Source organism: Podarcis filfolensis (assembly GCF_964270895.1).
Source record: "Podarcis filfolensis genome assembly, chromosome: 6".
NCBI classification, from domain to species: domain Eukaryota; kingdom Metazoa; phylum Chordata; class Lepidosauria; order Squamata; family Lacertidae; genus Podarcis; species Podarcis filfolensis.
The window spans coordinates 68,626,753-68,648,297 of NC_139609.1; the positions used below are offsets into that span (position 1 = coordinate 68,626,753).

At 40.7% G+C, this 21,545-nt stretch overlaps 1 protein-coding gene across 4 annotated transcripts in view; it reads right to left on the minus strand.

The window, feature by feature from the left end:
• Window positions 1-15,975, minus strand: part of UQCC1 (ubiquinol-cytochrome c reductase complex assembly factor 1) — a 42,100-nt gene extending 26,125 nt beyond the window's left edge. Inside the window, exons 1-5 of one of the 4 annotated variants that reach the window (XM_083617581.1) lie at window positions 15,729-15,975; window positions 13,758-13,862; window positions 12,405-12,509; window positions 7,123-7,230; window positions 1,704-1,776 (exon numbers count right to left, since the gene is read on the minus strand). In XM_083617581.1, coding sequence (XP_083473707.1) covers window positions 1,704-1,776; window positions 7,123-7,230; window positions 12,405-12,509; window positions 13,758-13,862; window positions 15,729-15,752 — 415 coding nt within the window. In that variant the 5' untranslated portion in view covers window positions 15,753-15,975. Of the gene's footprint in view, window positions 1-1,703; window positions 1,777-7,122; window positions 7,231-9,736; window positions 9,882-12,133; window positions 12,252-12,404; window positions 12,510-13,757; window positions 13,863-15,412; window positions 15,461-15,728 lie in introns of those variants that run through there. The other 3 variants (XM_083617582.1, XM_083617580.1, XM_083617583.1) reach the window with 3 other exon arrangements.
• Between the last annotated feature and the right edge of the window lie 5,570 nt (window positions 15,976-21,545).

A 21,545-nucleotide genomic window follows, 5' to 3' on the forward strand; every position in this document is an offset into this window, starting at 1 on the left:
CACATTTGCCCAGGCTTTTCAGCATGTTACCAAATCTGTTTTAAACCAATGGTTCTGCTAGACTATTGTCAGAGTCAACTTTGGTTTTTCTTAAACTGGAGAATCATAGAATCGTGGAGCTGAAAGGGACCTCAAGGGTCATCTAGTCCAAACCCCTGCAATGCAGGAGTCGTAACTAAATGCAGGAATCGCAGCTAAGCATATAAACATTTTAAATAAACAACAAATGCTGTATTTTGAGTGAGCAAGGTGTTAACATAAGAATGTAATACCAAGATCATGAACTATCATCATTAATATACTTGCCTTAAAATGTGTCCTGCGACCTCTCACCTCCGCAGAGGAGGAAGACAACCCCCACTGTATCCCTATGGCTCTGGGGGATTTTCTTAGCTGTGACTAGTGGTGATCAAAGAATGCTCCCTTTTTAGCCTCAGGCGATTGGTCCATGTAGCTCAAAATCATCTGCATGCTGACTGACAGCAGATCTTCAGGGTTTCAGACAGGAAACAGGCCTACCTGAAGATGGCAAGGACTAAAACTGGGGTGCATGTACTCTAACACTGAACTATGGCCCCCTCCCTTCAAGCTGTAGCTGACCTCTGGAATGGAGAAATGATTAGCACTCTCAAAATTATCACTCCCAAATATCCAATCTTACGAGTGAGAACCAGATTGGCTCTCTAGTTTCTGGGAGCTTCGATTAATTAAAAAACTGCAGGGATGAGAGTGGCAGCAAGCAAAGACTTATGATGAACCCAACTGGTGTAGTCCACTTGTGTGTTTGATCCTTGCTCTTCATGGCTTAAGATGGGGTGGAGAAGCTGACCTAGCAGATTTCCTAAACAGCCTACATCAAGGATACTTAAAGGATCAATTCCTTCTACCAATCTTGCCAATCCACCCAAATCACTGGAAGAGGTCTTCCTACATCTCCCAACCCCATTTGAGCATGATTAGTGGGAACATGTGGGAAAACTCTGTTACGGCAACTGTTCTAGAACTCCGTATCTTCAGAGATTCATATGGCACCTTCTCTGGTGACATCTCACCACTTTCTGAAATTGTCTGCAACTTGGTTAATTTTACATGTTTACTTCATTAGTTTTGTGGTTTTATTGATTCTGTTATAAACTGGAAAGGTGAGAAAAAATGGATTAATGATTTCCGGTTGTCCACTCAATTGCTCATTATACACTGATCTACTAGTTGAAAACCACTCTCTTGTTTAACAGCCAAGTCATTAATTGTAGGGCCATATTAATGATAGCTCTCTTCCAAACATGGGCTTCACATTCCATTCTGTGCTCGAATAATTAAAGGATCATAGGATGGTTGAAAAACAAGTTGAGCATACAGGAGTGGCAACAGGGCAGGAAACTCAGTGCCTAGGTTACCTGCAGTGACCGTCAAGACTGGTGTTTTCATATTGGTAAGATTTGGTTTTTTTAAAAAAAGTAGGTTGGATATGAATGACCTCTTTCTTTTCCTTTTAAATATGCAATATGTTGGCTGTATAGCGGGCTTTGTTTCATAAGAACTGTTCCTTATAACAAGCAGAAATAAGTGTAGGCATACACACTTATAAGGAAATAAGCAAGATTTGAGCATTAAAGCCACGCTGCAGGCTGTCCTACTTCCTCCATAACCTAAGGGTGAGGATGTAATAGAAGTGAATAAGAGACGAGAGATAGAAAACTTACTGTTAAAGAATTCCTCATAGTCTGTTTTCTCCACACAGCATGTGTACATTCGCAGGGCTGCTATTTTGATTTTCTGGAGAGGAAAAACAATTGCTTTTACTACTCACAACATGCGTAATGTAAGAGTTTTCATTAATCACACCAAATACACTTCTTCTGCTATCAAAACTATACATTTGTTTAGGGACTGTAATAAAATAGTCTGGCTATCTTAAAACATTTGCATAAATAATTGTGGAAATGACCTTCAGTCTTTTGAGATACTTATATTATTCTGCTATGTTTGTTGCTATTTTACTGTGAAGCACTCTCCCATACTGAAAACAAACCAAAATACTAAGTTAACTTTTGGGTTATCATATCGATGACTCCAAATGCTCAAACTGTCTAGTCAGCAGTGCACCATTTTTATCAACATCTGTCAAGGTTTTTTGCATGCATTTCAGCTCTTCACACATTTAGGCCATCTAAATTCCTGTTAATGAGAATCATGAGCAATACTGTTTTCTAATGTGTTTGCTGTTTCATTCCATTATATGGAGATCTGATGAGTAAGTTCATAAATGAAAAAAATATTTGCATACTGTACTCACTTCTAAGACTAGCCCTTCTAAGGTCTCGTTTCATGTATACCATTTATACATTGACACATTAGTCAATATTCCAGCCAATATTTTTTTCTACTCCGCCAATAATATTTGACACAGTTCCATGTGTCAAGAAACACATTATGTTTACTGGATTTTCCTGCCACAGAATGATATTTTGTTGGGCTGGCAATATTCTTAAACTTATACTGGCTAGTAGCCACCATCTCTTTTCAGTCCAGGAAATTATGACTAACCAATTTATTATTTACACTAACAATTTCTTGGGCAGTAAAAATTATAGCAATTGATTAATTAGTTCTTCAGGTCCTCTAATCCTAACCCTTCCCCTTTCTAAGAACTCCAACTTGTCTAGACCAGGTTTTTTTTAAAACCAACAACAGTGTAGGAGACTGCAAGCCAATTTCCAGACAGGTTTCTGGTGAGCCTCTGCAAAGTTAAAATAAAGACAAAGAAAGAGCAGGACGCTCAATACTCCTCCATCTCGGATCTGGGAAAAAGCAAGAACAGCAAGAGAAAAAGATCCTCAAAGGGCCCATAAAGGAAATTATAATGAAAACAAAGATCATCTGGAAAATAAGCTGAATGAGCCCACAGTGACAACATATCAGAGAATATATGGCACATGTGAAGGAGCACATGCTCTGTGCAGTTTTGAGTACTAGGCTCAATGAATGCATGTATACAAAAGATGGACTGAGGATCTTCACCTTAGGCAAATCACCCCACAAGTTACAGCCCCATTCTATTCCCTATTATACTTGTTGCAGTGCAAGCACAAGATGTGCAAGAGAAGCAGATGGGAAAACCTCTGACTCAGTTGCTGAAATACAAAACTGACTTCTTCACTACAGCAAAAGTGTGCTCTGGCATTAGCTCAGGCTCCACCCACTCCAGATTTTTTTTAAGCCCCTTGTGTTGGCATTCCTGTGCTATGTAGAACTTTTTTTTTTTTTTTTTAGAACTAGAGCCAAAGGATTCAAAAGCACAAGGAGTCCCTTTGTGCTGCTGCTAGAAGCCCAGAGCCTAATGCTATATTCCAGAATCTAGATTGGGCTCTTTAGTTCCAATTTGATTGGCCAAGTATTTATTTAAACTGCATCTCACAAGGTCGCAGAAGCACCCAGAAATCCAGGTGCTATTTAGTGAACTAGTTGACATTCTTATTTTTTTCCCTGTGTTGTTGGCAGTAAAAGTGGAAGCACACATGCTTAGTATGAAACAAGAACCCAAATGTAATCCCTGCCATCGCCAGCTAAAAGTGTCAGGTTGTGTGTAATGTGAAAGACCCTGGCCAACATCCCTAGAGAGCCAATATAAGTCAGATGAGGCAATGCAAGACTATATGGGCCAGGCCAAAAATGTCTGATCTGGTATAAGGCAGCTTCCTATAGGGCAAGCATAGGGAACATCTGGCCCATGGGGCAAACCAGGCCTGCCAGGGGTCCTCATTTGGTATGTAAATCCATTTCTCCTCAGCTACACACATCTGACATCAAGGTAATGCTGTGGCTACAAAGAACAAAAAGGAGTGTTGGAGTGCACTCCTGATCATTCTTCTGCAAATGGGACTTGTATTTAGCACATTTTAAATTTGGTTCCAAATTCAATAATTGCTGGGATTGGCTCCATTAAGGAAAAAATCTTCCTTTCCAGATGAACCCTGAATTTAAGCTGCACTTACAAAGGAAGGAAAAAAAGAATCCATGTGTACTAAAACACCAGACACCACAATGGAATCAAGGTAGCTGATAGGCAGGCAGAATAACTCAAGTTATATCTAAAACATATTGCTAACCATATTGCTATGTGAATTATCTATATGAAGCCACAGGGAGAAGTCATTTTTCTCTTCTGCAAGCTTATTCTGAGGAGACTGTGGAGCTCCTAAACCATTTGGGGAGAATGAGGGAGAAACTTAATCCAGATATGACATAGGTACTGTGGGTGGGACAGTAGACACCTTTGTATAGAGCTTTTCAGCCTGTCCTTGACACCGCTGCACTAAACCTAAAGGATCAGTTGGCAGTTAGTTGGTATTTCCGGAATTACTGCTGTCTGGGAAAGCTCTGGTGATGATGGTAGCTTAGGCTGGTACTCCAACTGCAACCCTATGAGAGAGGTCAGATCTCGCCTCAGTCATTCATGCATTTGTCACATCCAGATTGGACTACTGTAATATTCTACATGGGGCTGCCTTTGAAGATGGGTGGGAAACCTCAGCTGGAACAAAGTGTAACCAATCGGTTACAGGTGGGTATAGTCAGAACATACTACACTGATGTTGTATCAGTTGCACTGGTTGCCAGTTCATTTCCAGGCCCAATCCAAGGTTCTGGTTCTTACATTTTAAGTCCTGAATGATCTTGAAAAGAATGCCTATACTCATTACCTGTACCGTGATCTGTGTCACAGTAATACAGTGGTACCTCATTTTAAGAACAGCCCTGTTTACGAACTATTCGGTATAAGAACTCCGCAAAACTGGAAGTAGTGTTCTGGTTAGTGAACTTTACCTCGGTCTAAGAACAGAAGCCAAATGGTGGAAGGGCACCGGCAGCGGGAGGCCTCATTAGGGAAAGCATGCCTCAGTTTAAAAATGGCTTTGGTTTAAGAATGTACTTCCGGAACGGATTAAGTTCATAAACCGAGGTACCACTGTATAGGGCCTTCTTGCTCTACTACTAAATTCAGTAGTAGAGTTATGGGACTGGAAAAATTAATCCCAAATGGAACTGTAATAACTGACAAGTAACTTCAGTGTGCTTTCTTTCGAATAACCTCTCAAAGTATTGTTACATTGTGACACCATACTAACATTCCAACTATCTTCCACCAAGTTTTCCCTCAAGTATAGTAATTAGAACAGCAAACATCTAGATTTTGCTTCCATCTGCCTTCGTAAAATTTCTAATAGTTGGTGCAAGCATAGAAGCTAAGCTTTAAGTTCTCATAAGATTCTTAGTTCTTTCAAGAAGACCAGCTCAAATAAGTATCTACCACTTATTTTTAAGAACCTTCCTTTAAAGAAATAGTATTTAATTTTACAAATTGAACAACTCCATATTACAGGAATGTTTACAGTATTTTGACTACATGGAAAATTATAAGTATGACAGTTATAGAAATGCTTAATTTAGTGAAAACTCCCATTTTCACATCCCAATGCCATAGGCAGTTTGACAGTATACCACATCCAATTCCAACTTGACAGCATGGGCAGGAGGGTCAATTGTGGTACTGAAGAGAAGCACTATAACATAAACCGTACTTTTGATTGATATAACACTAGACATAGGTAGGTACAACTTTCTAGTTCTCTTTAAAAACATAGTTGAAATCCCAGGAAATTGGTATCTGGAGGGCTCAGATAGGAGGCAGATTTTTTTTTTAAGCAGTGAGGATAGTTAGTGGATGAAATGAATCCAAGAGAGGTGATGGAATAATCATTTCCAGACCTCAGACTAAGTGACCGTAGGCTTGCTTGTGAACACTATTGTTGGTGCTTACTATGGAATGCAATGTTTGTGAGAGTCAAGGAATCCCATGTACGCTAGCCAAACCATCTGCTCAGTCAGTCAGTTTTTATAGATTCAGCTACATCCATGTCTATACAACATAAAATCACAATGCAATCCAAGCCAGCCAGATCAAAATTTCACAGGGCCCAGGATGGAGCTTCATACCAGCCCATGATGGTATATGGGGTCATTACTAGAAATGGGGCCTCTGAGAACTTTCTATGTTACTAAGGTGCCAGGCCAGCAGCAGAAGTAGTCCAATAATGCCAGTGGCATTATCTTTATCTTCAAGTAATAACATCTTAAAAGATCAACAGGCTTATCAAATCAATGATTGTAGAGATGGGTTGGCAGACAGTTATTTTGTTGTGTAACATCACTATATGCTCTTGAGATGTTTTCATCTAATCTAATTTTGATTCATTGTTGTATCTGGATAAAATTTTACTGCACTGCTTTTTATATTATATTTATTGTGTTATTTCACTGTACACTGCCCTGTCATGGCAACTGCCCTGAAAGGAGGTCTATAAATCTTTTAATAAAATAAAATACACACACAGGAGAAGACTAAAAGGAACTGAAATTAAAAATAAAGCTTCTAAACAAAAGCAGCTGGTGCATTTGCTACGGGAAGAGGAGCATTCCAGGGGCTGGGGGTGAAGATCAATCTATCTCCTGGACAAAGCTCAAGAGATACCATCACTACCACACCTGGAATTGCCCCTGTCCCATCCTCTTTAACAAATTTAGCAAGTCACTGTGTACACCCCCACCCCATCCTATCAATGTATTTTTAGACAGGTCATTCAAGGTGAGATATGAGCTCTGTTGTTGTTTTAGACATATTTTATGTTTATAATGTATTTTTACTTCATTTGGCCTTTTTTCACCCAAAGAATTTTAGTGCCTTTGAGCCCCTGGGGGTCAGACATATTGATAATAAAAAAACTGCTGTAAGACACTCTGGGATTAAGTGGAATATCAATAAATAAATCAGATGGTAGTTCCACCAGAAAATGTGGTACAAATATCCAGCCAGTCCACTATAATTGGCTAAAATCTGCACATACACAAGCTTTTAACCATTCAGATACAAATGTGAAGTAGCATTGCAATCCTACAGATGTGTACCTGAGAGTGAGCCCCTACTGTACTCAGTGGGACTTCCTTCTAAGGATTGCACCGTAAAAGACATTCAGACATGTGCTTGTAAGCAGAAGTTTGAACTACTTTACTCTGGTAGTCCTTCCTGATTTAGAGCCACTGAAAACAAGATGAATTTTTTACCCATTTGTTATATTTTAGTGGTCCTGTGAAACCCATTGCTTCTATTATCTTCGTGAAAGCACCTACTTTCTCTTCAGATGGCTGAGGGGAGTCTTTGGCTGTAAAAACCTATAATAAAAGCAAAGAAATATGTTAACAGGAGTCACATCTTAATCAACAAAGCATTGTCTGCAAATTAAAGCTACATTAAGCCAAAAGGTATGCTTCACACATTGGAGGAAAGGTATTGTCCAGGCCAGCCCAATCTGGAGTAGGAGGTGGAGGCTGCCATGCCTATCTGCCACATGCATGGTCCTATTTGACCAGGCCACACAAATGTGAAATCCGGTGTCTGTGTAGCCTTGGTGGTGTAAGTGACTGTGCAATGTGGGCTCGTCTGTGTTAGACTTTATGCTTCTATATCACATTTACATGTTATACATGTTTGTGGGCCTCCAGTAGTCCTGAAGATGGGATAAGTGTATCCCACAAGGTGGGAAAACATGATCTTTCCACATTGTTGGGAAGAAATCAAAGCCATTAAAGGTAAAGGTAAAGGTACCCCTGCCCGTACGGGCCAGTCGTGTCCGACCCTAGGGTTGTGCGCTCATCTCACTTAAGAGGCCGGGAGCCAGCGCTGTCCGGAGACACTTCCGGGTCACGTGGCCAGCGTGACGAAGCTGCTCTGGCGAGCCAGCACCAGCGCAGCACATGGAAACGCTGTTTACCTTCCCGCTATAAAGCGGTACCTATTTATCTACTTGCACTTAGGGGTGCTTTCGAACTGCTAGGTGGGCAGGAGCTGGGACCGAAAGACGGGAGCTCACCCCGCCGCGGGGATTCGAACCGCCGACCATATGATCGGCAAGTCCTAGGCACTGAGGTTTTACCCACAGCGCCACCCGCGTCCCCTGCCACCCGCGTCCCCTTCAAAGCCATTACATGACAATAAAAACAGTGTTTCTGATTACCTTTGTCACTTCAATAATATTCTTAAGCCTTAAAAAAACAACCATTGTTCCTAACATGGGAACACATAAAAACCACACAGCATGGTCTACAACAGTAACAGTAACTCTGTGTTCCAACTGGCGGCTGGACTAGTTGAAGAGAGTTAGGAATGAAGGCCACATGTTTGCGTATGTGGCCACATGGTTGCCTATGAGAAATAAGACGTCCAGCCCTATGAGATAATATATTATTAGCAATACATTTGGCCTTCCTGTTCTAATTAACCAGGTAATTTATGCCTACATGAACTTGAAGAAGCCAATGTGAGGCTGGCGCTTTAAAGAAATAGAGAAATCCATGACCAAAAGCACTATATGCAACATGAAAAACAAGATTTGACAAATTCATGGATATACCTATTATAAGTCAGGATGAGAGGTTACTGATCGCTGTCTAAATATACTTTCAAAACCCTGAAATGAACAATCGGAGATGGAAGACCTCACGAAAAAGCTTATTCCTGTACAGTTAAGTTTTATCTTAACAACTTTTACTGTTAAATGCTTATTTGTCCCTTTAAAACTAGCATTATATTGCCTACTAATAGCAGCATACAAGAACTTCATTAAACATCCTTCTAATGTGCGTGTAAAAGGAACTGGGCTCTGAAATGTAGTTCACATAGTACATTGTATATGCTCTTCCTTCTAGAAGACTGTTAAGAACTGTACAGTTGTTAATTTTATAAGCCTTAAACTATCACAGGTGAAAATGAGAATACCTTAGGTTCAATTCAGACCTGAAAAAAGGTGAAGCAAATTGTTTGCCACTAAGCAGGTCCACTAAGCACATGTGATAATGCATTCTGGAATAGACTCCTCTTTTAAGAATATTCAGTTCACTATATTTTCAAATTGTCTACCCAAACTCTTGAGCTCTCTTTTAATCAGTCTAAATACCATAATGGACTTCGAGTCTTTTGAAGTTAGTAGTTTCAGGGGCGCCATTTCAGAAGAAAGGCATGAAAGAATATGGTATAAAGAGATTCAGCAGTTCAAACGTATCTACTCTGAGATACATTTTATCTGTTTTCAAGTCTTGTAATAAAAACAAGAACAACACAGCATGGTGACTTTTTTGTAAGCAGCAAAGATTCTCTTTGGCATGTAAGCAAAGCACACAAGACCATTTACGGTATTTGTTTTCTAAAAAGATATGGCAGTATGTGAAGCCATGTGATGGTCCGAAATACAAGTGTTTCTGATGAATAGTCACATGTGATCTGCAATTCCAGGGTAAGGAAAGCAGATATTGCCCATATCTACCCTCTAGAAATGGTACACCTAAACAATTATTTATTTTATTTTATATAACAAAATGCTTATATTATTTGATTGTAATAAAATCTCAAAACGGCTCACAAAAAAATTAAAATATTAAATTAAAATGATAGAAGAGAGTTAAAAACATATATATAAATAATAAAAAGTAATTAAAATGAACAATAAACTAAAGTATTCTGATACTACCTTGTCATACAAGTTAGTGGACATACTGACTAAAGTGTCTTCAACAGCTAGCACTTTCCAGTACCTCTGCTACTGTCATGGCAGGAGATGGTGGATTGATGCTGGCTAAAATGATAACACAGCTGCCTGGAGCAACTGCTGTTTGAGCCACTTACAAAGTGTACATATGAAGTGCCCTGTCCCTGCCCATACTGCTCCCTTTTTCTGTGAAGATACTCCATAGGTGCATCTCTTTGAGCCAAGTAGTCTTCGACAGGCATCAAGGACACTGGATGGATGGCCCTCACACTAGAGGGTTTCCTAATGAAGATCCAATAACAACAACAAAACTATGAAAATAAATCACAGCAGTAGGCTCTACAATTAGGCATACAGCTCATTTCTTAATTCCCCATGTTGGTTTCTTACTGTAGATATGAGCCTCTTCAGACAATTATTGTAGTGCCCCCCAAGTTGAACAAATCATAAGTCGGGGGGCAGAACCTATGATTCACAGTCCAGATGTGGCCCTCAGGGCCTCTCTATTAGGACTTTGACTCTCCTTGAGAGACACCTCTCCTTGGCCCTTTACCCTTACCAGCCCCACTTTGTCCTCTCCTGCACCCCACAGCTTACCTATGAAGTGGCTGACAATATGCCCACCCTTATGTTCACAATATGGATGGGGGAATAGATTAACTGAAGGCAGTGGATCTGCGATGGTTAATGATGTGAGTGAATATGAAAAGAACAAATGCTTGTGTGGGGATAGTTGTGTGAGAGAACAACTAGGGCATGTGATTGTGAAGGGTGTGTGTGTGTGTGTGTGTGTGTGTGTGTGTGAGAGAGAGAGAGAGAGAGAGAGAGAGAGAGAGAGAGAGAGAGAGAGAGAGAAAGAGAATGTAATGCATGCCTGTGTATAGGTGTGTGAGAAAATAAATGAACTGAATGGCTGTAGCCTCACCTACTTTTGACACCTGCCCCCAGAAAGTTAGCTACAAGGGAATGCAGTCCTTGGCTTGAAAAACATCACCCATCCCAGTCACCAAGATAGAAAACACTTTTCATGTTTTCATAAAGAGTAAGAAGTTAAGAGAAAACCCAATCTGACATTTTCTTTACATTCTGGAAAGAGGAAAGGTGAGGGGGTGGGACTAGAGAAATATATGGGCCTGTTCCAGCTGTGAAGCTTGCCAACTTGGCATTTTAAAAAAGTATTCAACCAGATGAACAAGTGAAATACAGTGTGCATTTAGCTGTGAAACTGCTGCAATATTTAACAGCTTATGTATCTGAATTACTATGCAGGGCCCTTAGCATGTGACATAACCTAACTCACAATTAATGTCTCAGAGGCAGCTGAGTGAAAATGGACATAATCAGGACCAAAATTTTGTAACTGCATCTCAAGCACTTCCTAAACTACTTTCCAGATTAGGTTTAGTCAGATGATATTTTTTTAATTTTAAAAAAAGTACTGGCTATGCTTATTCCAGGTTGTTGAGAAACCACTCACCCAGTATGGAGAGGAACTATTCGCTTCAGGCAACTTGACAACAGCAAGTTGTGCCCATTGTTAAAGAGTGTCTGGGGTTTGTTGTTTCAAGCCCAAGTGCCGCAAATTATTAGTGCAGGTACATGTGGGCTGACAAGCAAGAAACCATTTTTGTGTCTTTTTAAAAAACAACAACCATATTTTTTTTACAAAGCTGGCTTAGTTGATAACTGCAATTTAGCACTTCCATGTCAGTGTTTCCCCTGCTCTACACCAATGCTCACAACTTTTTTGTTATTCAGTCTCCTTCCCTCTTTTGCTTTATTCTCCCAGTCTGTTAACCCTCCTCACAGAGTATGGCATAAAAAGCATACGGACTTTCACACACCAAAGGAATTTGGGATACATGTGGCCCATGCCATATGGCTGGCTTCAACAGACTACAAGCCAAGTCATTTCCACTGCACACCTCCAAATCTAGAAAAAGGAGCAGTAGAACCCTAGGGACAAGATTCTTAGCCTTGTATCTCCCCGCAAACAGGCAAGAGGATTATACCTAGTGTACATTATGAATTTACCAAGGTGCAAAAATAGCTCATGCCATGGTGTGTGTGACTGGTTTTGATGATAGCAAATCTACAGGATTTTTTTTTTAAAATTGCTTAAAATATCAGCCTGGTAGCCATGAGGTCAGCAGATAAGAATTTTTAAACTTTTAAATATATTCCCCCCCCCCGTAACTTTAAAAAATAGTTTTAGTTGTTTTTAAAAAAATGTTTTATCATTGCTATGCCTGCCACCCTGGGCCCCTTTGGTAAGAGGGCAGATATAAGTCAAATAAATCACCAACACCATCAGGCACAATAAAGATACGTTGACATAAGAATTGCTTTGGATAGCTATTAGCTGAATCAGAAAAGATGCAATGCAAGATGCAACTAAAAACAGTTCTCAGAGATCATTTGCCCACTCTGATTTTGAATGCATTAAAAATTGTAGTATAAAAAGCAATCTCATTTTTCTTCCTTGTGGATCTTAGTAGTCAGAATAACTTGGTACCCTATTTGTGCCATCTCACCCCTTAGCATTCTGGTTTATAGCCATTTAAGATCTTCCATGAATTTGTCTGAATCATTGAAAGTATTCTGCCAGTTTCAGCAGGTGTCACTTCCTCAGATTACTCTGTGATTTAATGCTTCTCCTGCATAATAAGACAACAAAGACTGTGCATTTAAAGTTTTGCTTGAAACCTGTTAACTCAAAAAATCCCAACCCCCAATAGAACCACAATCCTAGTTCAATAGGGGCAGACAGCATTTTTGAAATACAAGTCTTCACTTTGGTCTGACCTTGTTTGTGTGATGAAGTGTTCTGTTTGGCTGCTTTACTGTACCAATGGTTTGTATTAATCCACAGCAAACTTGGGTTAGTTGTGACTGGCCATTCTTGCGTCTCTGGTAAAACAACGAAGAGAAATAACCAAGCATAAAAAATAGTAGTATGGAAGGGCAACAGTGGATCATACAATTAGGCACACAAATCACACATTAGTGTTTCCCTATGGAAGAATTTCAGATCATAGACTTGCAAAGTTATCAGGTTTATTATACACATGAGCACAGATGAAGAAAAGTGGCAAATACATAAGGAAAGAGTTACATTGCTTGGCCTTCTAAACTTACCAGCTTCATACACCAGAAAAGATGAAAAGGTCATGAAGACACCACACACCCTCGACCTAAGAAATATTGCAACTATCAGGAATCTCTTTAAAACATAAGAAGAGCCTGCTGGATCAGGCCAAAGGCCCATCTTTTCCAACATCCTGTTTTTACAGTGGCCAACCAGATACCCATAGGAAATCTGCAAGCAGAATCTTCACACAACAGCACTCTGCCTTCTTGTGATTCCCAGCAACTGGGAACAATTACAGTAAAAGTTATCTCAATGAAACTGAAAAGTCTGCATTCTTTTTGTATATGCTTGGATGTGGTATAGAGCTTATGGTATTTATTATTTGCTTCCTATTTTCATCAACATTCAAATAGCAAATACCCATGTCAGACCATTTAAAATATTGATAACTGTCTCATATCCTTGAGGCACTCATAGGCTAAAGCAAATGATGAGCAGCCACACAGCTTTCCTTTAGACTGTCTTTCTGACACAAGGCTTTAGTCTGATACCATTTCCAGTTAGTGCATTCATAAAACCACTGAGAGCTGTAAGCCTAAAGAATTACACTCAATATTTAATCTGTTTTGTGAGGAATAATGTTCCATATTGTATATATCATGCTGGGCCTCGAGAAAGGGTAAATACTAGCATGGCAAGTCACACCTGGCTCAAACTATTCAGTTCCCTGAAATAAGAGTAAATACAAGCCATGGAAAGTTAACATTGGAATGTTAGAGAGTAGACTTGCTGGATCAGCTCTCAGACCTATCTAGCCCAGCATTCTGTTCCCACAGTGGCCAACCAAATACCTGTGGGAAGCTCACAAGCAGGACATGAGGGTACTCTCACACTCATGTTCTCCAGAAGTTTTATTCAGAGGCATTATGAAATACTAACCATTGAACCACTAGAGATTTGCAATGCATTTCTCTTAGGGCTCTGAAAAAAACAACTGAACAGTTATTAATTCCATGATAAGCTCTAGCAAAGTTCTCATTCTTGCAATTAAAAAAAAAAAATTGTACCTGGAGAGTGCCATGGAGCATCCTGCCCCATTGTTGCTGAGCTAATGTCGTTTGTATCAATCCACTGCATAATGCAATCCATTGTGGTACTCCAGCTCGATGAGTCTATAAAATAATAGCCACTAATCAGCAGTGATTATTTTGACCAGCATTATCAAACACCCACTTTCCTATAACCCCATGTTTGAATAATACTGTAAAAATACAAGTGCTGCTCATTTGAAGATTCTGTATCTCCTCAGCACGATTCAGTATGAACAATTATAGTTCAAAGTAACATACTGCTAGAAGTTCAAATATGTAATGGGCATGCAGAAGTATCTGCTCAGGCAAACTGATACGTTCTCTACTAAGAGCTGTGAAGTCTTAACTAAAATCACAAAGATATGAAGAAAAACAACTAAATGTTCCCAGTGTAAAAGGACCCACAATCATTCTACATGACTGATACAAGCAAAAGTCAGGAAGTTATATAACTGGCTCCATGTGTCTAAATTATTTCCTGCCTCAAGCCATTGTGTGTCTTACCACACCTTGCTCACTGCTATTCTCTTATATAATTATATCCTAGATTATATAATCAGGGTAACATGGCTTAACTTCTAAAAGATCCTGCCTGGCCAAAGAAGATTGGATAAATCAACCCACATGTCCCTTCCAGTTCCAGCCCTTTTGCTGACTACATAGCCCATAATAAGAATGTTATAACAGACAATGAGACTGAAAAGGCTGCTGCTAGTAAGCAATCAGAAAAGCCAAAAAGAGGTTTAGCTTCCTATTCTTTAGGTTTAAGCCAGGAGTGGGGAGCCTTGGCCATAAATATGACTCTCCCCAGACTCACACCTCACCAGCCCTGTTTCATACCCCAAATGTCTTTGCTTGGCTGGAATGTGTATTTGAACTCTGATAATGCTTCTTGCTTCCCTGAATGGAGGGTGTGTGTGTGTTTACAAATATAAACTTTCTATGTGTTGCTTTCTCCACATTGCCTCTGGCCCTTTCCACCAGTGGCACACAGCTCCCAGAAGGTGGCCCAGAAGGATATGCAGCACTCCAGCTGACAGGTATGCCCCATTTCTGATTTAAGCCATACAGACACAGAGAACTGGGCATGAAATGGTGCAGTGAAAACAGAGCTGAAAAATGTGGCACTTAAGTCAAGACCATCTCTGCAAAGAGCTTTGACTCAGAGCCCACCTCCATTGCCATTACAAATATTTAAAAAATAGCACTACTGTACTACTAATTATGACAGAGCATGAGCCAGACTATTAAATTAAGAGCTGAAGATCCTGGTTATACAACCAGAGCTTCTGCCTCAGCCGCTGAAGTTACTTTACAAGCATTGTAATGGTTAGTGTTGGACTAGGGCCTCGGAGACCAGGGTTCAAATTCCCTGCTGAGCCATGAAGCTCACTGGGTGATCTTGGGCCAGTCACCATCTCTCAACCTAACCTACCTCACAGGGTTGTTGTGGGGATTAATTGAGAGGGGGTACTATGTATGCCACCTTGAGCTCTCTGGATGAAAAGGTGGGATATAAATGCAACAAATAATTTTATGCCTAATTTTGTGAAGGCCGGTGATGCTTCTACGACGGGTCCCAACAGAAGCAGCTACGGCGCTTTCGTCCTTCCCACAGCAACGTCTGTCACCTCGCCGAAGCCTCCAAGGGCAAAGCCTTCCATGGGCAGCAGGAACCCTCGCTCCCGATTTCCTCAGCCTTCCCACCGCCAACCTGGTCGCAGCTTGTGGGGCTGCCCACCGACAGCCCCCTGCGGACCCTTCTCTCTCCCCCCGCAACACACGCCCACCCCGCGCCCCTTGGCTGGCTCAAGCCCACCGCCCCGGAGAGGCTGCCCGAAGCCGGCCTCCCCAGCCCTGTCCCCCGGGCCCTGCAGGCCGAGAGAGCGGTGCCGGCCGCCGAGCTGACGAAGGCAGCGCGCAAAGGCAGTCGCCAACCTCACTCACCACAACCCTCACCAGCGCCGCCATAATCCTTCAAGGACGAGCTTCCGCTTCCGCCAAACTTCAAAGTGCTTCCGCTCCTTCATCCGATGCCGGCGCCGCCACCTAGTCCCCCCGGGATGCTCTTGCGGAGCGTGTCTAGCCGGGGGCGGCGGTGCATGCGCCTGAAGAAGCTCCTTCGTAGCCTCGATGGTGGTTTTGCGCCAGGGGCGTAATAACGGAGCTCTATTTGCGGGAGCTGCCATAGGGGCGACCTGTGCCTGTGGGGCAGCTCGCAGCTCGTATTTATTATGGGGAAGCCAGGAGACTTTCCGTAGGGGGTGAGGGTGGCTGGCTGTTGGGAAACGCCGTGAAGGTTTCTTTTAATTTTATGCTCCTCAAAATCTGTTCCCCATAAAGCCTCGGAAACTTGATGTATTTTTAATGGTGAGGAAGGTGCTTTCTAGCAGTGCCGGATTTACGTATAAGCTAAACAAGCTATAGCTTAGGGCTCCACTCTTTTGGGGGCCCCCAAAAAAGTTATAAAGGAAAAAAACAACTGGATGTACATTTCCAATATATAAGATAAAAAACAAATAAAACAAAATTAAGATTATGAGTCTGTAAATTGTGTTTCTAAAGGAACTTTTGTTATTGCCAAATGCCAATGTGTTTGCATTATTAAGTTCGTTATGAATAAAAAATCATTTTAAGTTAGAGCTTAATAATTATTTCACTATTAATATACTTCTTCTTAATTGTATTTCAGTTCAGCAATTACTTTGATAAAATACATATTTTGTTATGTGCAAATGGCTTTAGATACCTATTCGGTACATAAATTACCATATAGCATATATTCAACGCAAAAGACAGCGACAATTTGTTGTTGACAAAGGACAGCTAGACATATAAAGGGCCCCATTACCTTCAGTAGCTTAGGGCCTCATCAAACCTAAATCCGGCCCTGCTTTCAAGAATGTGCAGAGTGTGATTTTCTCCCACCAGTTAGTAGCCACAACCAGCTCCCCCAACACACATACCAAGGATGAGGTGGCAGGACCTAATTCTGGCCACGTTGTTCTCTGTTCTCTTCTCACCCTCTTCTTGTGCACTTAACCAGTGCCATAACTAGCCATAACTGCACCTGGTGCAAACCATACATTTGGTGTGACACCCATGTCAACTGCTGCGAATGTATGTTTAGAACCACAGATTTATAATTACATAAGAAAAGCTTAAAAAATCAGTGGCAGCTGGTAAGATTTTGTCTAGGCAGGGCTGCGATTTTTAACCTTGTGGCTTTTTCACAGTAAGACTAATATAGCACTCATTTTGGAAAGTGTACCATTTCACATGTATACTGTCTCACTAAAAAAACAACCTCCATCAATTATTCTCTGCACTTTTATGGACAGGGGAAGAGGTTCTGTATAAGGGAGCAACAGCATTTCCTCCATGCTGCATTCAATATATTTTGAACTTTGCTCTGAGAGGCATGTTGGAAGCAGATACACTTTTTCTGGAAATACGACAACAATAATTTATTTATTAAACCTTGCGCATCTGACTTTGTTGCCCCAGCCATTCTGGGAGGCTTCCAATAAAAATACAAGGGGAAAACCAACATAAAACATTAAAAGCTTCCTAAAACAGGGTTGCCTTCAGATGTCTATGAAAATTTTTACAGTTGTTTAACTCTTTGACATCTGCAATCAAGCAGTCTTTCCTTACGAAACAGCTGCTGTTGCTGCAGTAACTTTTAATGAGTGAATGCAGGGAAATGGTTAATACAGAGCTTGTTGCTACATAAGCCACCAACCATTTCTCCTCCAATCAAATTCACAAAAATAAATACAAAATTGATAGATATAGAGACACACAGTGTCCACTGTTCTCTCTCTTATCCCCCACCCCACCTCTAGAAAGGGCTACAAAACAAATACTATATAAAAGAAACAAACAAAAACGCTTCTCATAGTAGGAAACACTCTCTTGCTTTTCTGGTTTACCAGAACATGCTAAAAAGTATGAGGAGCTCTGGCCTACAAGGAAAGATTGGAACCTATAATGTTTGGAGGGGAGATGTTAACATGTAATAAACATGTGCTCTGAGGCTGTGAATGACCAGTGATCCTTTTCATATATGTGACTCCCACATAATACATGAATCATGCAATGAACAAGTGTAGATTCATATTTGGCATAATGAGTGAAGCAGCCCTAAACTCATTTGCAACCCAGCTATAAATCACTTTTCCATCATGTGAATGATGGCATTATTAATGATCATAACTTTCAACTCTGAATGCCAAAGATGCAGGATGCTATCAGTCAGATGCCCAGGCCTTGAAAGTTTCCTTAAGGCTACTTCTGAAAGTTCTGCCTCTGAAAGGAGCTGTGAGGAGCCATTCATTGTGTCAGTCTTGGCCTTCTGTGGTAAAAGGCTCATTTGTGAAAGAGGAGCTGGCAAGAATGGAGTCATGATGAACGTGGAACAGTAGGAGGGAAAGACTTTCTTTAGCTGTAAAATATTTGTGTTGTGAACAAGCTCCATTCTTAAACTATTTATGCTTCTGAAGTTCTATACTCCAAATACCCAGACCATTTCAGTAGTGTATTGGCAAGTTCCCAGATAGGCACACTGCCAAATCATGTTGGCAGATGCTTTTCCCTGGCCTATTTTAAAATAATTTCCAATGAAAGGGATTCCATAATCACCACTATTAACTTATTCCACTCTCCAACAATTTTCATATTTACAATTCTTTTTGTAATATTTAAGCTGAAAATGTTCTTGTAACACAAAAAACATTGCTTCCTCCCTTACCTTCAGTAGCTATGGAGAACAATTGATCTCCATCAACCTTATAGCAGCTGTTTAGATATGTATTTGAAAAAAGTTGCCAGCTTTCTGATAGCATAGGCACTTTCAAGACTGGAACTCCTGTTGTTTTCTCCTTGATAAATATTTTCAGTGCCTTCAGCTTCAACTTAGCCAGCTCTCAGATGCCTGGTTAAAACTATTTTATTCCAGGAGGCCTTTGCAGAGTGAATGCTGTTCTGATGTGTTAATCTCTGATGTTTTAAATCTCTCAGGTTTAATTATTGTTTTGAATTTTTGTATATTTGATGTTTCCATTTTGTAAGCCCATCTTTGAAACCCAGATGGGGAATAGTTTAATAAAATAAGTAAATAAGTTAAAAAGTTGCCTTCATATATATTACATTCTAAATCCAATATATTCCTGCTTTCTTTTAAATTATCCACTTGTTTCTTAAGGTCATTGCCTGAACCTAGACACAATATTTTACTAGACGCTAATGGCACATTGGTTCTAAACATTTGCCAGGCATTATGATGATGCTACAATTCTTTTGTGGCATGGTACCAGCTAGCTATTGATACACTCCATTTTAAGTAGGAAATCAGCCTTTGCCAGCTTGGTACCCTCCAGATGTTTTGAATTACAACTCCCTTCAGCCCATTATCATAGCTGTGATGGCTGAGGGCAGTGCTTATTTTCTGGGGGGATGCAGGGGTACACATACCCCTAAACATTTTGTGAATCTAAGTTTGGCCTCATTGAGGAGCACTATTTCAATATGAGTAGGAAAATGAGAGTACTCCTAAACATTAAAAAAACAACAACAAAGCACTGGCTGAGGGTGACAGGATTTGTAGCAGAAGACATCTGGAGAATACCAGGTTGGCAAATGCTCTACTAAATAAAGGCTGGTATGGCAATATAAGGTTTGAGAACTAGATCATGTATTGAAATCTAAGTGTTGAATTCCCCCTCCCCTAATTTTGTGGTGCCTCTCAAGGAGGTGTTGACTTGTGACAACAGGGGGCATAAATAACATTATATAATTAGCAAAATTCATTGAAGTTTATTAGCACATTTTTGTGTCTGGGTAACTTGTCACCTATGGTGACATTTCTCTTTGTGACATCTAATTCCACCTGTCATTGACTGGTTGGATGCAGAGGAACGGTGGGAGGAACCAACTAGGAAATCCCCAAGGGAGTAAGACTCAGGGCCCGGGGATTGGTGGTGGGACAAGGATGAGTGATCACAGTAAGAAGACTGGGAAGAGGAGGTGTCAGAAGCTGAAGGGGTAACAGGGCTTAGTGAGCTGGGAGAGTCTGTGTCAGAGAGAAGTCCAGAATCAGAGGAGGAAGCTGTGTGAGTTGGAGGAGGGAAGCTAAGAGATGAGTCAGGTTGGTGAAGACTCCCAGGTTGTTTCCCTCTTCTGCTGCTCCCTCATCTCCATCTCCCAGAACTTGAAGAGGTCTGAAACTGGCAGAGCTATGGCAGGCTGCACGTAGGCATGGTGTCTGATTGCTTGGGGAAAGCTCTGGAGAGGGGGAGACGTAGACAGCTGTGGGGAGGCGAGGACTTTCAGTCTCGGCAGCTGATTCATGGGATAAGGCACTCAGCTAAGTCTGAGTCTTTTTTCTTTTTTCTTGTAATAAAGTAATCTCCAATTTCGAACAGTGCGATTTACTGCTGGTTCTCTCTTTGACACCATCACAACCCTGTTTCCATTTGCTCCTCACCTGAGTACAAGATGGCCATTTTGTTTCAAGTACATCCCCCCCCCCCCCCATATTAGCATGCCTGTTTCCACCAGCTGGCAATGTTGAAGACATGTTCAGTTCACAGCAAGCTGTTAAGGGGGAAGCTGTATTCTCAAGATACTTAAACAACAACAACAACAACAACAACACAAGGGTCTTCACCAATACCTCTTTATCAGTTGGGGTGCAAGCCTAACCCAGATAAATGTAACTAATCCTTTTTTAGTATTAAGTAACATATTTTTAAATGAAGAGTCACACATGCTCATATAAAAAGACGGCACAAACCTTCATTTTACCCATTAGGAAACATGATAATTAGTAGGTCTTGTAACATTTTGTCTTGCACACTTCCTGAAAATTATCTATCTGTGTGTATGCCCAGAACTGAAAAGGGTTGTGGAAAGGGAAAGGAGCAATTGACGGGAGTGACCAGCTTCTGAATAAGATCAGCATAGCAATGAAGATTCATGACTCGAAAAAAATTGTGTTTGGAGCTAATGTGCAGGCAGAAAGACACTAAAATCAAATCTAAATGACACATTTGAAAGCACCCTTAATGCATGTTGCAATATGTTTGTGTGTATGTGTATGCATCTTGCATTCCTTAAAATTAGGTTTATGTTTTGGCTATGTATACTGCTCTGGTGTTGCAGTAGATAAATTGTGGCCTATTAATACTTTTATAAATGAAATAAATAAATAAAATGCCCAACTCAGGTACACTCCACCTGGAAGCTCTCTTCTGCAAGACAAAACCAGGTACAGTGGTACCTCGAGTTACATATGTTTCAGGTTACATACGCTTCAAGTTACAGACTCCGCTAACCCAGAAATATTACCTCGGGTTAAGAACTTTGCTTCAGGATGAGAACAGAAATCGTGCTCCGGCGGCACGGCGGCAGCAGGAGGCCCCGTTAGCTAAAGTGATGCTTCAGGTTAAGAACAGTTTCAAATTAAGAACGGACCTCCGGAACGAATTAAGTACTTAACCCGAGGTACCACTGTATAGCCCAGCTTTGATTTTAAACAAATCAACTGCTCCTGACACTTCAAATGCAAGAATAAACATTGATACCATCTTAATAAACATGACCCCCAGATGTTAAGCAAATGCATAGAAATAGCTGTACAAAGATTAATCTGTAATTGAGGTGAAGTTTAAGCTCTAATATTCATTAACACTGAGGTCTTTCCAGACTTGTCCTCTCCAGAGAAACATATGTTTGGCATTTAGAAATAAAAGTGTTTTAAAA